General features: G+C 40.0%; 1 protein-coding gene across 1 annotated transcript; it reads left to right on the top strand.

Moving 5' to 3' along the window:
- Positions 1-12,347: 12,347 nt before the first annotated feature.
- Positions 12,348-13,280, top strand: LOC104860011 (olfactory receptor 14K1). Its single transcript, XM_010620996.1, has one exon. It carries the CDS (start codon positions 12,348-12,350, stop codon positions 13,278-13,280), a length of 933 nt encoding a protein of 310 aa, XP_010619298.1.
- The last annotated feature ends 3,001 nt before the right edge of the window (positions 13,281-16,281 follow it).

Here is a 16,281-nt window from a genome sequence, read left to right as displayed (position 1 = left end):
TCTGGCTTCTCCAATGTCTGTGCCACACCTGAGCCTGCTATAGCTGCTTGCACTGCCTCTGCAGATTGGGTTTGTTTGTTTGTTGATCCACCAGTACATTTTTATTCATTCCTTCACATGTTACATTGGATCACAGAGCATGAGATCAGCACGCCCTTGGTGTGAAGACTGACGCTAACCTGCACAGCCATGTATCTGTGTTTTTTCTTTGCAGGAGCTGCAAGTATCAGAGGCTTCTGATCCCACCAATGTCCCTGTTTGTGTTTCCCCTCCTGGCCTTGCATCTCCTAGTGTCTGTACCTCGCTGGCCACAGCTCGCTGTCTTCACTGCAGCCCTGTGGGGAAGAGAAGGTGCAAGATTTTCTCTTTCTGCCCATGGCTCTGTGTCCTCTGACCTGGCTCTCTGGCGAGACCCTCAGTGGACCGACTCCTGCGGATTGGCATCCTTGCCCCTAAGTGGGGCAGTGGTGTTACAAGGGCCTGGAGCTGGAACAGCTTCCTCCAGGAAGACCTCGAATGGTTTTCTCTCTGGTGGTTTTCTCATAAAGAGCGGTCTTGTGCTTAGGAGAAAACTCTGAGGAATAAAATCATCATTTTTGCTTTCTGCTCTTCTAGCAAACCCAGTAGCATTTATTGCTTTGATTCTGGCACTGAGGATTTTCGCTGCTCGTTTCCCGCAGTTCTGCCTCATCACTGCTCCAGTGGCTTCTCCTCCTGCAGACCTCAGAGCGTCTCCTAATCGCTACGCTCACTGCACACAGAAACTGGTCAGATTTCAGACCCTAGTGGTTAATTCTCTCAGTTGCTGCTGCTGACTGGCCTCCGCCTTGAACTATAACTTCCAAGGTTTAACAATCAGTGTTCTTATTAGGACGTTAAAGATGAAAAGCACTTGCGTGCCGTGCCCTGTGACTTAGAAATCATATTTGGAAGATTCAACAGATATTTATGACAACATCTTCAGTAAACTAGTAGCGATGCAAGTTGTTTAACTGAGAAAAGACATGCATAAGGACAGACAACATGAAATAAAACCACTACCCTAAGATCATAGATGGTTACTGATCTTATGGTCAGGGGAACCTTTTTTTTTTTTAACACGATTAAGACCTTTAATTTTTTTCACTTTTAAAATTTTATAGGATGAAAATGATCACAGTATGTAATGAGCATGTATGAATCTGCCAAAATTAACCCCATTAATCTGTATAACCAATGAAAATTTACATGTACACATTTTTAAAATCACAGAATAAAGTGATATACAATCAAATGCTGTGCATAACGTTTGCATCAATGCCTTTTAATTTATTCCAACTTAATTTTCATACAGCTTGTAGAATAGTTTACCTAGAAAGAAATAGAAATAAGAGTAAATTATGGGGATATATAAGTGGAATCACACCTAAGTTTTTATCGGTGTTTATTATATAATTTCCTTTAATCTACCCCTGAATAGCCAAATAAAATAGTACATGTTTCACCATCCTCTATTCCAGAAAAATGAAGTCTACATATGCTCCTAAAATATGGTATATATTTAAATTTTTAAATTTAATCACAGTGAAAGACACATTGCAAGTAATCTCCCTCAGAATACTTGCCCTCAATTCAAACACACTTGAGGGCCTAGTTGATTGCCATTGATGCCTCTATGTTCTCAATCAATTAAAAGAATTTCAGTCATTTTGACTTGAGCGAAGAGCAAAAAGCTGCACAGTGCCAGATCCAGAAGATCAGTACATAGTGTAATGTTTTTATTAGTCTGCCTTTATATTGAATGACATTTAGAAACAACATTCACTATATTTTACCACATCTCCTAAAGACACAAAAGCAGAAGAGTTCCAAAACTGCTTCAGAAAGTGGCAAGTATGATAGGAAAAGCTATTTTGAGGATGGTACAATCCCTGAGCTAAATCTCCAGCCCTGTAATAACTTTTTAAAATTTAAATATTCACACATGTTCTTATCTCACCTCACAAATACTTGAGATTGTTTGATCTTTTGGCAGTTTTTGAAAATACGTTCACATTTATATCTAAGGTGCAATAATAGAAAAAGAAACTGAAAAAAGAGAAATACTTCTAAAATAAGCTCAAAATAAAGCACTCAAAGCAAGGTACAGATTTTGTTACCAGCATACATTCAAGGTCACACTATGGGTAGACCAAAAGATAGAACACTTGGCAACTCAACATAAAGGACTGTCTTTTACTACATCAGTATTTTCATCTCAAATGTCAAGCTCATACCTCCTACACTAAGGCATCTGAGCTGCTTAACTAACTATTCATTGTGGCAAAAAATGCTCTAAGTCAAAGAAGAACACATAAGGAACAGTTATTAACTGATCATATGAATGAAAATTGATATAAATTTTAATTTAAACTGAAAGAGAAGTAAAATGAAATCTGAAAAACTAACATTCTTCAAAGAAACCTGGAGGTAGTAACTGCATTTACCTAGCCAAATAATCTCTTGACACTCAAACAAGTTATGAAAGAATATACAAAATATAAATTCCAAGATATAAGTGGAAATTCAACTGGAAAACAATTTTATTTTTAAAAAGTTGAATAAATGGTTTTCAAATCAGTATTTGGCTGAAGCTGCTTCAGAATTTATCAGCATTACTTTTTAAACCTTTCTGCAATGGCTTAAAAAAGTAATTGAGGGCTGGGGGATTTGATTCAGTGGTTCTGCTGCCTGCCTCACAAGCTCAAGGGCCAGATTTCGATCCTTGGTACCAAAAATAAATAAATAAATAATTTTAAAATAGGGCCTGGGGATTTTTAGCTCAGAGGTTCTGTTACCTGCCTTGCAAGTGCAAGGACCCAAGTTCAATCCCCAATAGCAAAAAAAAAAAAAACAAAAAAAACAAAAAAACAAAAAACATAAAATAAATAAAAAAATAAAATAAAATAAATGTTGCCATAAAAAATAAACAAAAAGTAAATGTGAAATAACTTTCAATGTTTAAAAAATAAATCTAAAAACATCTGCAAATTAATTATGATCTATTCAAATTTAAGAAACAAAAAGCAATACTCAAGGGGGTAAAAGGTAACATTTTTTTTGAAACACTAAAAAGATACCAAACCATTATTTCAGATATGCACTACATTGGCATTGTGGCCCACAGTGTGTTGGAAATGTACAACAAGATTCAATTTTATTACTTTACTACTGTAATTTTTCTATGAGCTAGTATGTGATCTATCTTGGAGAATGACCCATGTGCAGCCTAAAATAATGTATATTCTGATTTGTGGGGTGGAACACTCTATAAATGTCTATTAAGTCCATGCTTCCAAAGCTTGGTTCAATTCTAGTATTTTGTTGTTGACTTTTGTCCTAGATGATCTGTCTATTTGTGAAAATGGAATATTTAGTTCCCCCACTACAATTGTATTAGTGCTTATTTGGTTTTTCATGCTTCTTAGTATTTTATATAGTTGGGGGCATTAGTATTTGGTGCATATATGTTTATGATTGTCATCTTTTCATCTTGAATTATTCCCTTTACAAGGAAGTAGTAGCCTTCTTTGTCTCTCTTAATGAGTTTTAGTTTAAAATTTACTTTATCTGCGAATATCATTGCTACCTCTGCTTTTTTCTGGGCAACTGTCACATGGAGAATTGTTTTGCATCCTTTCACTTTCAGTCTATGGGTTTCTTTTTGCACTAGGTATATTTATTGTATACAACATATTGTTGGATTTTGCTTCTTATTCCATTTTGCCAGTCTATTTTTCTTGATTGGTGAGTTGAGGCCATTGACATTGATGGTTATAACTGATATGTACTGACTTATTATTTTCATGTTATTGGCCTTTTGTTGACTCTTTACTTTTTCACTTCTCCTTTTATATTCTTGCCTTGCCTATTTGATTTGATCTGTTGGGCCTTATGGTGTTGTTGCTTTCATTGTCTTTTTCTAGGATATTGTTTAGAATTGCTTGTAGTGCTGGTTTCGTATTCACATAGTTTCTCTGGTGTTCTTTGTTGTGGACATATCTTACTTCCCCATCCATTTTGAAAGAGAGTTTTGCAGGATACATCAGTCTAGGTTGGAGGTTGTTCTCTTTTAGTACTTGAAATATCTCACTCCAGGCTCTCCTTGCCCTAAGGTTTTGCGTTGAAAAGTCTGCTGTGATTCTGATGGGCTCTCCTTTGCATGTTATTTGTTTCTTTTCTTTTACTCCTTGTAGTATTTTGTTCTTCTGATGGGTTTCTGGGATCTTGATTATTATATGTCTAGGTGTAGATTTTTTTTTGATTTTAGCTTGTTGGGGTCCTATACACCTCACTTATCTGAATGTCAAACTCTTCCCCTATGTTTGGGAGGTTTTCTGTCATTAATTCTGTGAACAGCTTTTTAAAGTCATTTGTATTTTCTCTTGCTACTTCATGGATTCCTATCAATCTTATGTTATTCTTCTTTGCATCATCTAGGACTTGTTGGATCAGTTTCTTATGATCCCTTACTGTTTTTAAGAGACCTCTTTTTCAGGGTCACTGACTGCAATCTTATCTTCTATATCTGAGATTCTATCTTCACATTCTTTTATTCTATTGCATACACTTTCAATGCAGTGTTTAATCTCCTGGATATTTGTTTGAATATGTTTTATGGATTCCATTTCTTTCCTATGTTGGGGGTTTATTCTTTCCATTTCTTTCTTATGCTGGGCCTTCAAGGCTTCTATCGTGGTCTTGAGCTCATCTATTTTTTTTTATTAATTTCTGTTCTAGAGTCTCAAACCATGACTTTCATTTTGCTCACCATCTCTATGGTTATTTGGGAAATTATTTCTGTTATGAATTTTTCCAGAGCCTGATTGATCAGTTTTGTTACTTCCTGTGCTTTGAGTTCAGGGTGTCTTGGTGGTTCACTATCAGCCTTTTCATCCTCATTTGCCCTACTGTTTGCCACTGGTGAACTGGGAGTCTGTCATTGTATCTTGTTTAAGTGTTTTCTCATTTTTATTTTTGTTGTTTGGCTGTCCTTTGTTTAATCTCTGGGTCATCACCCAAATCTTCCTGATATAGTCTTGTCCTAGCTTCCGGGTTTCTAATGACCCACAGACATTCTCATTTTCATAAAATCAGAGAAAACAGCTCATCAAATCAACCACAATCCTTTATCCCAACTGATACAATCAGCAGCACAATATGATCAAGTACAACTTGGAAACTGACATCTGTGGTAGTCACTAGTCTATCACCCTTAAACCATGTGAATTAAATTGAAATCAAGAAGCAGTCAAAAATATGTCTTCAGTGAACAAACTTTTCAAAGTAGTATATTTACCATTTAGGATGGGGGCTTAGACAGAGCTAAGACAAGAGGAGTAGATAAGTAAAAGAATTAGAGAAGGTTTCAAGTGAAGCTAGAGAACATAGAATGACCACACAATATTCAGTAATCTGTTGAATTCGATAGGGAAAAACAGAGTAGAAGTACAAGGACAAGAATATATCCCCTTAACGGCAATAGGGGCTCACTTTCCCTTGAACCCACTGACCCCCGTGTGAGGTAGAATGACAGAAGAAAAGAACATAAAGCAAAGAGAAAAAATGATAAAAGAAGAAATCTGAGGGCAGGAGCAGAAACAGAAAGGGAGATGAGGGATAATATGGTGGAGCAAGACACTAAGTTGGGAAAAGAGGACAGAAAAAAGAAAGAATTTACAGAGTGGAATGAAGAAAAGAAAGGAACAAATAAGATTTGAAGGGCCTCTTTCAAACTATGTCTCTGCTGTCATAATATACAACATGTGCAGGCATGTGCAGAACCAAGACCCCTGATCTCAGTTAGCTAATGGCAGAACCCCACGATGCAGACTGACCTCGGGCTGCAGGGCCAGATTGAGTTCCCCGACCTCCTGAACAGTTGAACTCCACACCATTCTACTACAGGTTTCCCATGCCCTTTCTTTAAAGATGTTCAAAGTTGGGAACTCAGAAAAATATCCTTTATGACCACCTCTGCCTCTGCAGAGTGGGTCCAAAGACTAGCACAATCAAGAGTTCTGAGAGTGCATTGGGGGAAGGGGAGTTGTGGGAGTTGTGGGGGTTCAGGGGCTCCTGTGTGGGTACCCTCGTGGTGCTGGAGCAATGGTGGCTCCCGGAAGGAGAGGCCATGGCTATCCTTCCAGCAGGGGTCAGGACCCAAGCAGGCCTTCCTGGTGCTGGAACGATGGTGCCTCTTGGTGGGCAAGGGCATGGTTATCCTTCCTGCGGTGGGCTGGTGCCCAAGCAGACTCTCCTGGCACTGGAGCGATCAGGGGAACCTTCTTATTGCAAGCTCTCCTCTCTCTACTGCAACAGGACTCCTTCTCTTTATGGCAATTATCTTTTTTGTACTAGATCTCTCTTAACTAAAAACAAAAATATTTATTAAAAAATGCAGGCAGAAAACTACAAGCAACTAGCTAATTAATTCACCAAAATCCTAGAATTAGCATCATATTGATGTTGCAGAACAGAGTGCTTTATTCTATAGATCTAACAAAAGAAAAAAAAACAAAACACATGAACTATCGTCTTATCCTCTCTTTGCCTGCCTCATTATTTAAATAAGAAAAGAAAAACAAGGCATAGGAGATGAAGACATAAATTTTTTAAAAAATATATACATTAAAATCTATTCATTCATTCCTCTCTTTAAGCTGTTTGGTATCAAATCCTGGACCCATGCCACCTAGGCTAGCATTTTCCATTAACTCTGCACTCTCAGGCTGTAAACTTCACAAGAGTAAAAGAAGTCTGAAAAGCACCTATGAGAAGTAATATATTAATTTAAAATTATCTATGATAAAATGTGTTGTTGTATGGTTGTGAAAAATAAACACAAATAACAAGGAGAATGATATAACTCATGCATTGATCTGGGTTCAACTCATCACATAGTGAAGCTCTCATCCCTGGCATCTCACGTGACTACAATGTGTTTGGATCCAGTCCTGGAAAAGAGGTGACTTGGGTAACATGGGCTGTGTGTTAGCTAGGCTTATTGGTGCTCCATAAGACCAGGAGGTCAGGATGCTTGCACAGAGACCAGGAAACCCAGAGACACAAATGCACACACACACACACACACACACACACACACACACACACACACACACAGAGGCATGCACACAGATGACCATGGTGTGAGGCAGCAGGATGGGGCCAGCACAGCCAAGGACCCTAACAGCACCCTTACTCTGGTCCTTGGAGTCTTCTTCCAGAATTGTGAGAAATCAAGTTTCTCTGATGCAACCTGCCCAGCCTGTGATGTTTCATTCTGGCAGCTGGACTGGTAGACACAGATTTCAATAAAAACTGAAACAATTCAGGATGACTTTATCAAAAATGTGGAGGCTGTAAAACACTGCCAGGACAATTCCTTGAAACCTTCAAGATGAACACATGTGTCATCTTCATTGCTGCACAGGTGCAACCTTGTTGTGGAAATGTTATCTACATTGACATGTATTTGTTCCACTCAAATCCCTGCAGGTTTGTAGGGACCCTGTAACTGGTGCTTGTGGTTCCTGTGATGTTGGTGTGTGGTCTGTAACAAGGCCTGCATGAAACAGCAGGAGGATGCCAGGCAAAGAAGAAGAAGAAAGTGTAAGTGAGCATCAACTGCTTGACAAATGTGAGGTTTCAGCAACAGGGTTCTAAAAACAGGCAAGTGGAGAGTATGTGATGCATGGTGCCTGGAGAGCAACAACTTGAAGCATAATTATGAGCAATAAGGGTGGTCTGTGGGTCCCTTCCTAGAATGAAAGAAGAACATTACAGGATCAGTCTCTGAAAATAAACCCCACCTTGGACCACAGCTGCAGAATCCCATGCTGAGAGTCCTCTGGGTGTAGCTCCCACCCAACTGGAGCCAGGATTTTTAGGGCGTTGCTGAGGGTTTTGTCTGCACTCAGAAGGGTGCGACAGAAGCTGGATCTGCACTGCTCAGAGAAATCCCAACACAGCCATCTGGAGCACAGTGGGAACATGAAGGGAAGCTGGGCTTACTGAGGCAGACAGAAATCAGGGAGAATCAGGGTCCTGGTCAGGTGTGACAGCCCTAGGACTTCCACTAAATCCTTTTGGGACCACAAATTTACAGTGCTGGGGTCATTCTCCTAGGATCTTTCCCTACTGAAACTGGGATCGCTACACTCAAAGATGATGTGGATGCAGCCTTTAAGGTCCTGAATTTTAGGAGCTCATGGATTCCAGTCCCTTCCATGGGGTACAGGAGAGAGAGCTGCTGGAGCTTGCGGGTAATGAGCCCCAGAGCTCTCCTGTGAGTCTCAATGGGGCAAAGGGCACAGGAGCAGCCTGCAGCCCTGAGCGTCTGTGTGGTCTCCAGGCTCTGGCTTCCAAGAAAGCTGAGTGCACAGCCACTGTGTGTCCTCCCAGGAGAAGCCCATGCAAGATTGGCCTGTGAGTGCTTAAGGACCTGGCCCTTCTGGACAGAATCAGCCTGAGACACAGGACAGAAACCACACTCCCCTTCACTGTCCCCCAAAGTCATTAATGTGCTTCTCAGAAAATGGCCCTCACTGCCATGCCTGGATTCTAGGAAGGTCAGGTAAGAGTGCTCCTCCTGTGCATGTTCTGTCCATTCTGGATTACAATCTTGGGTGTGTATTGGGAGGTTTCAAAGAAATTAAAATGTTCTGCTTAGACTTGGTTCCAAATGAAAATTAAATCTTTTCCTACCGTGATTTTCCCCTTCTATAGTTTTTGCTTCAAATCTCTGTCATTGTCCCAAACGAATGTGTATCTCTATCCCACTCTGTCTCCTCTCCCCCTTGTGTTCCCATCCTGTCTCTTTCTCCCCTCTCCCTCACACTTCTCACACCTTCCAGGCCCTTTGATTTATTAGATGTTCAGCTCACTGCTAGGAAGCCATCTGCCCCACATGACACTGGTGCTGTTTCTCTGGCCTTAGGGCGGAACTTGGAAAGTCCATCCTTAACACTCAGCCCTCCTTGGTCTCCTCTGACACAGCTGCAGACCCTGCTCTGTACTCAGTTTGTTCCCTTACAACTCCCTATGTATTGTATTAAATGGCAAGATTGCTTCAAGTGAAGCGGAGAAGCACATGACACTGTGTCCAACCATTTTTATGCAAAACCCTCTATTTGAAAACATTAATAGGGCAAGGGATTTGGCTCCTTGGTTCTGCATCCTGCCCCTCAAGAGCAAGGGACCAAGTTCAATATCCAGTACCATAAAAAAATAATAAAATAAATAAATAAATAAAAACCTCTATTAATACATGTGTCACATAGTTTTTAATCCTATAATTCACTCCATGCCTTTCAATTTTTTAACCATCATTTCCTCTTTATATTGTTAATATTTTGCTAAAGGTTTTGGCAGAACTTCCTCAGGAATGCCATGTATCATAAACATATACACCTTTATAGTGTTTGAAGTGGAACTCATCCTCAGAAACACAGTAAATGTTTACAAAATTTTATGTGCAAGTCCACTGTTGTTGGAACAAAAAGACTTTTTTTCCTATGTTGACTGAAAAGGGATAAATCAGCTTCCAGAGGACAAGTCTGGGAGTAGCACAGGCATCTGTCTTTGTGCGAGTGTACACTTGTGTGTGTGCTCATGTAGAATGACTGAATCAAGTTCATATCGTCCAGATAATTTGATATTCATGTCAAATTTCTAAAGACTTTTTAAAACTCATTTTTATTTTCCCTTTAGTCTTCTCTTTTATTATTCTCCTCTGCTTTCATAAAAATAATGTGAACATAAATAAAACTTTTATTCATTCTCACTTACCATCTGTTCAATTTGATTTCCTGTTGCTAGTTTTTTACTTTTGAAAGCAAATGTGAAATTAGGGTATTAAAATGTGGTTTGAAGGTAAGAGTTATCTTGACACAGATGTGTCTAAAGGACAAGGAAGAAAATTTTCATGGTGCTTCTCAAAATTTTGAGGTATTTGAAACCTATGTTCAACATGATAATATGGCTATGTTTCTATTATGAAGATATTTTATACTTGGGGACTTTAAAATATTTTTAGATGATACAAATTGATAGTATTAGTATTTTTGAAATTTGGTGAATGTTGTCTCCTCCAAATCAAATAATATTCAACTGGGAGGATATGTATAGAAATAACAATAATTTTATTAGTGAAAGTTCACATCAACATAAATTCATTTTTATTAATGGAAACGTGTCTGTTGTGAGAGAGAAATTGCTCTGCTCACATCTCACCTCCAAATCCCAGCCCCACTCCTGGGAGTACCGTTCCCTGAGAGAGAAGAGAGCTTGTCAGAAGTGGAGAAATCCACACAGGGAGGGATGCACACATTCTCTGCAGGACAGAAGGAAAGGCTGAGCCTGCTCACCAGGTAGGGGCAGAGGACCCTTCCGACCCCACTGCTGCCGGGCCGAACCATCAGACTGGGCAGATTCTGCCGCCTATGAGGGCACAAAGCAGCTAGACCTGGGAACCAGGAGGTGAAGGTGCTCATCGTAGAGGGGGAAGAAACTCCTCAGCCAGATGCTGCTGCCTAGGGAGGATCATGAAGGACCCCAGTGTTTGGTCTTCATGGACTCTGCACGGCAGCACGGAGGGGACCCCCAAGGGTAGGTCTCACAGTCCCTACTGCACACTCAGCCCAGGGCACCACAGGATTCCTGCATGGCTAGCGCTGGAGACATCTTCGGATATTCACAGTAATTCGTCTCATCCTGAGGAGGAGAAGAGTTCCATGGAGACATAAAACAAGGTCATTGCAGTGAGGGAAAGGACAAAGAGGCTCTAAGGACTGACGACCTGAGGGAGCAAAAAGGAGGAGCTCCTCCCATGGGGACCCTCAGGAAGCTCCATCTTGGGGATTCGCTGCCTCTGTGCTGGGCATCCTGGTCTCTTGCATGTGCTGGTTCTCATCTTGGACAGAGTCCTCCCGGAGCATGGCCCTGATTATGTGCATTATGCTCAAGTTTTGCTCTGTAATTTAACATTCAAATTGTTAAAATTGCTTCAGTGTTTTTCAGTGCTCTGTGCTATTTTAAATAACTTCAGTTATGTAAAATAGTAGATGCTATGACAGCATCTACAGCAAGGAATTAAATATTCAATGAATGCATGGGGAGCAGCCCTAACGTCTTGCGAAAGGGAAGTGAAAAATCAATTGTGATATCACTGTATAACGATGAGTATTTCTGGGTTTTTTTTTTCTATTTTTTTCTACTCCTATTTTGCTTGCTAATGAATGGTCTACAAGATTTCTTCTTTTTTTCAGCTTTAATTGAGTTTATTGGTACATTTTAGGGATACAGTACAGTTACATTCATTGTTGGGATCTTGTATATCTACAAGATCTCTAAAGTCATGAGATATAACAGAGAGACATTTACTTAGTTTCCCCTTCAAAAAGCTCAGCTCAATTATTGCCTGAGTTATGTATAGGCACAGGGAGCCAGCAGATGTTTCACCCAGATCTTGTAATCCACACACAAATCACACCGAGAAGAAATTATTGATATGAGAAAATGTGCATCATTAACCCTATTTCAGCTATTATTACACAGGCAGTCCTGTCAATTTTAAAGTGAAAAAATATTCCAAAGTAATTTCACATTATTTTGGAGATACGTCGAATTTCTCTCATCTCTTAAAATTCATTTAAACTAAATTGCATTAGAGTGTTAAAGCTGTCATTATTTCATACCTCCTTTGTGTACAAAGATGAGTATTTTGGTGTTTTTAGATTTTCACTCTAATGTAGAATGCTGATCTCTAATTGTCTCAGGAATGGAGAGACACAGAACAGGTGATGTGATGAATGCACTTTAATATTTATTTGTCTTAGTTCAAATTTACACTGCGTGCAGACCACATCCCAGTGAGGAGCTGTTCCATGTGCACAAGACATCTCAGTTCTTTCTGCACCACTGTCTTCTCTTTTCCCTCCATTTCTTGTCCTCTTGCCTTTTCCAAAAGACTGCTCTGCTTCCAACTATTTCTTGATATTTATTTATAGTTTGAGTTCATCATAGCAGAGAAACTAAGTAATTTTTAAGCTTGTGCATCTGATTTACTTCAGTTGACAGCATGGACTCCAGCTGCACCCACTTTCCTGCCAACAGCTTCTAGCTTGTCCTTCCTTGACGATTGTAAAGCAGTGCTTCGTTGGGACTAAACAGCAAATGCTCTTTGTCCATTCATCTGTTGATGTCCACTCCCAAGACTGAGCTGTCAAGAACTGTGGTGCTGCACACATGGGAGTGTTTGGATCCCTGTAATGCCATGTTTTTAACTCTCCCATTTTCTTTCAGACTCAACAGACACCTCATGACACAGGAATATGAAGAACCAGACCTTTCTGAGTGGGTTCTCGCTCCTGAGACTGACGGATAGCATGGTGCTGCTGGGGCTGCAGGCTGCGCTGTTCTCTCTTGTCTACCTGTTGTCCACCCTGGAGAATCTGACCATCGTCCTCCTCACAGTTCTTGACCGCCACCTCCACACCCCCATGTACTTCTTCCTGAGGCATTTGTCCTTCCTGGACCTCTGCCTCGTTTCCACCACATTGCCCAAATCCATTCTCAACTCCATCACCCTCAGCGACTCCATCTCTTTCTTGGGCTGTGTATGTCAGCTCTTCTTGATGGTCCTCTTGCCAGAGTCAGAGGTGGGAATCCTCACTGCCATGTCCTATGATCGCTATGTCGCCATCTGTCACCCTCTGCACTATGAGGCTGTCATGAACAAAAGGTTCTGTGTCCGGTTGATGGCTTTGTCCTGGCTCAGCGGAGGGGCCCTGGGCACCTTGTACTCAGCTGAAACATTCTTTCTGAATTTCTGTGGCTCCAACAGGATTCACCAGTTTTTCTGCGATGTCCCTGCCATTCTAGAGGTCAGTTGTTCCGAGGAGCATGCTGCTATGAATGTCGGTGTGGCTCTTGGTGTCCTCTCTTCATTCTCTTGTTTGGTCTGCATCTTGGTCTCCTATGTGTTCATTTTCTCTACTGTGTTGAAGATGCCATCCAGGGAGAGCCGGTCCAAATCCTTCTCCACCTGTGTGCCCCATCTAATGGTTGTGGGCACCTTTGTTCTAACAGGTATTGCTGCTTATTTAAAGCCGACTTCCAGTGAACCTAATCTTCTAGACTTGGTGTGTTCTATGATGTACTCTGTGACACCACCTTTCTTGAACCCCATTATCTACTGTCTGAGGAACAGGGACATTCAATCTGCTCTAAGGAAATTCCTTAGGAAGGCAAAAGGGTTTCTTTAGAAAGATACTGAAGTTGAAGGAGGGAGCAATATCCCTGCCAAGATCCTTCCCCTAACTAGCTGTTGGGGGTGATTTCTTGTAGATTTAAGTAGATCCCGTGATCCAGCTTTCCTCAACTCATGTTTTCAGTTTCAGTAGAAAGTAAGTCATTTCCTACTTTCTGTCTCTTTGAAGTTTTTGTGTTACAGAAATTATGAAGCTTTTTATCTTGTGCCATTCATGAGTTTTGTTCTTGTCCTGATGTTCCACATGCAGTCGAATTATGTGAGGGTCTTTTTCCTCTTAAAATTTCATTTTTCCTGGCTTTCTCCATATTTTTCAATGTTTTATTTTCTAAATTCCCTTTGTTCTTCCTGTTTTGTTTATGAGACTTTATTATGATTGACAATTATAACACTTTATTTAAAATTATTTAATCTGAATTTATGATTTATATATCATTGTGCAATTGTCTAAAGTGTTCTCAATTTTATCACGGGTTTTACTTATAAAATACTTGTTTGATTTATTCTATATAAAAAACATTTAGGGGCTGGTGATTTAGCTAAGCAGTTCAGTGGCCTGCCTGGCAAGCACAAGGACCCGAATTCAATTCCCAGTACAAAAAAAAAAAGAAAGGGAGGAAAGAAAAGAAAACATTTAATGTTTTACATATTTTTTTGTTCTGGAATAAATTGTTTCTGGATGCAGAAGTCTTTCTCTTTACTGAAAGCTGTTTGTCTCTAATCTGTGCATTCCTGACATTTTCTAGTTGTCCATTGAAATCTAATCTATGAATGTGGCATCATGCACAACTCTTCCAGACTATCGCTGTCCTGGCATTTCCTGTATCCTCAATGTGCAAACTCCTGTCCTGTTCTGGCTGCAGAACCCACTTCTGTCTCCCTGTCAGTCTTGTCTCTGCTTCCTGAAGGAGAGGGCATTCGTGTGCATTTACTCTCACCTTGACAGCACGCACTTTCACACTTGCCATGCTCCCCAGGCAGCAGGACCTGTGAGCAGGTGGGGTAACTGAGACCCAGGGTGTTGAGCCTGGCCTTTGGTACCAAGCCCATAACACAGGCTGTAGAAAATGCTATGGCCCCTTGGAAGACCTTCAGACCCTGTACGCTCACTGACCACCTTTGCAGTTTCCTCCTGTTACCTGTCCACAGACTCTCCATCCCTACAAATTCTGCTGCTTTGAAACTTCTAAGTGTAATTCAATTAGAATGTGACTCTGAAGAAGTATAAAACATTTGGTTTCATCTTTTCATCTCCAAACACTTACATGTGAAAATCAGGGTGAAACATGAATACATCCACTAAAGTAATGTAAATTTCTATTTTAGTAAGCAAGTCAATAGCACACAAGACCTGAGGTATGTAGGCCCACATGGAAAGGTGAAGTTGAGCTCATTGATTTATTCCACAATGAAATTCATAACTCTGAGCATAAGACAGTGTTGTTGCTGCTTCCCCTATAACAAGTCTTGATGTTAATTCAACTTATTTCAAGTGTACTGCAAAGTTAAAGATGCCTTTCAAAATACTATTATATTGAATGAACATATTTTTATTTGATGCCTTTCTTAAAAATACTGAATTAAAATATGAAAAATATGCTTTTGAGAATGAAGGCATTGGGGAATGACTAAATTTTAGAAGCAGTCATAATGACTGATAAATCACACATGTACACCTTAATCACAAATACTACTCATATTTCAAGTGGGCAAATGATGCAGTTGTCATTCTGATGAAGGAGAACTGAAATGACTTACATTTAATTTCAAAGTCAAGAGAAGTGCGACTGGGCTGGCATCCTCAGGCCCTGCAGAGTTGCAGATAGACGATGCTGCCTCAGCCTGGCTGAGTGGTGAATCCTTCCTTGTCATCTTGCTCATCCTCCACCTCTGTTGTGGGGTTTTCTTCACAACCTCCTGACATTGGTCAGCTGAGGCTGTGACACAAGCATGGGCTGAGAACCCACAAATTCTGGGTCACTTGCTTGCCATCTTCCCACATATGTCCTCAATATCTAGGATCCTAGTGATGATTCTCAGGACCCTTGGAAATAGTGTATCCACCTTAACTCAAAGGAGCTCTGAGTGTCTGAGGACACTGGCTTTCCTCACATAGTGAAACCCAACTCAGCCTCTGGGAACTCATTCAACCTTTTACTATACTGGTTCCGCATCTGTACAGTTCACATTGTGGTGAAATTATTCAGTACTAATCTTTCACATACTCTTCATATTGTGCTGGAAAATCCATAAAAAGGTGCTTAGAAGGATTCCTGTACTAGTCATAAGGAAGTCCTTTATCCTAAATGCTAATGATGCTAAATCTTCTACCTCTGGAAAGAAAGGAAATGGGAGTGTTTAATGACTATTGCTTCCTTGCTGTGTGAATCTTAGCAACATCATTTGGTCAGTATTACATGTTCAATGTAAATTAGTGTTCTTGTTTGTAGGGCAGATGCAAGAAACACACTCAGGAGATGTCCATCTCAGCATCTGCAAATGAATCTGGGCAAATATTTAGATGCAACGAAGTATTCTTGTGCCACAGTTCTAAAATCCTGACGTCTGAAGAAAGACACCCAAGGGCTCTTTGGTGAGCTCAATAGTAAGGAGGAAAGAGTTTCAGAGGATCTGACAATGGAAATCCAGAAATGTGCAGTTAGAAGTATGGTTTCAGAGTTGTAATTTTCCATTAAATAATGTTAATTAAATTTATTAATATTAATGTTTTTTCTAATTCAACACACCATTGATATTTCCTGAAAATAAATATCAAGGAATTGCTTATTTATTAAAAGACCTCAGATCGTAGGTAACTATTCAAAAGTAAGATATGTTCTTAAATAACCCCATATAAACTGTGATGTACAAGAAGGTTAGACCAAATTAATACTTCAGATGAATATGTTCAAAGGCATAAATTAATTTGTTGTCCATATTTCCTATCATGAAAATGAATTGCAAAGTAAATGGAGCTAGTGTCTTCATGTAAATAT

Source organism: Fukomys damarensis, unplaced genomic scaffold, assembly GCF_012274545.1.
Source record: "Fukomys damarensis isolate Sample0158 unplaced genomic scaffold, DMR_v1.0_HiC HiC_scaffold_3, whole genome shotgun sequence".
Classification (NCBI taxonomy): Eukaryota; Metazoa; Chordata; class Mammalia; order Rodentia; family Bathyergidae; genus Fukomys; species Fukomys damarensis.
This window is presented reverse-complemented; position numbering and strand designations above follow the sequence as displayed.

Coding starts and splice junctions, on each gene's coding strand:
- LOC104860011 (XM_010620996.1), top strand. CDS start 12,348: ATGAAGAACCAGACCTTTCTGAGTGGGTTCTCGCTCCTGAGACTGACG.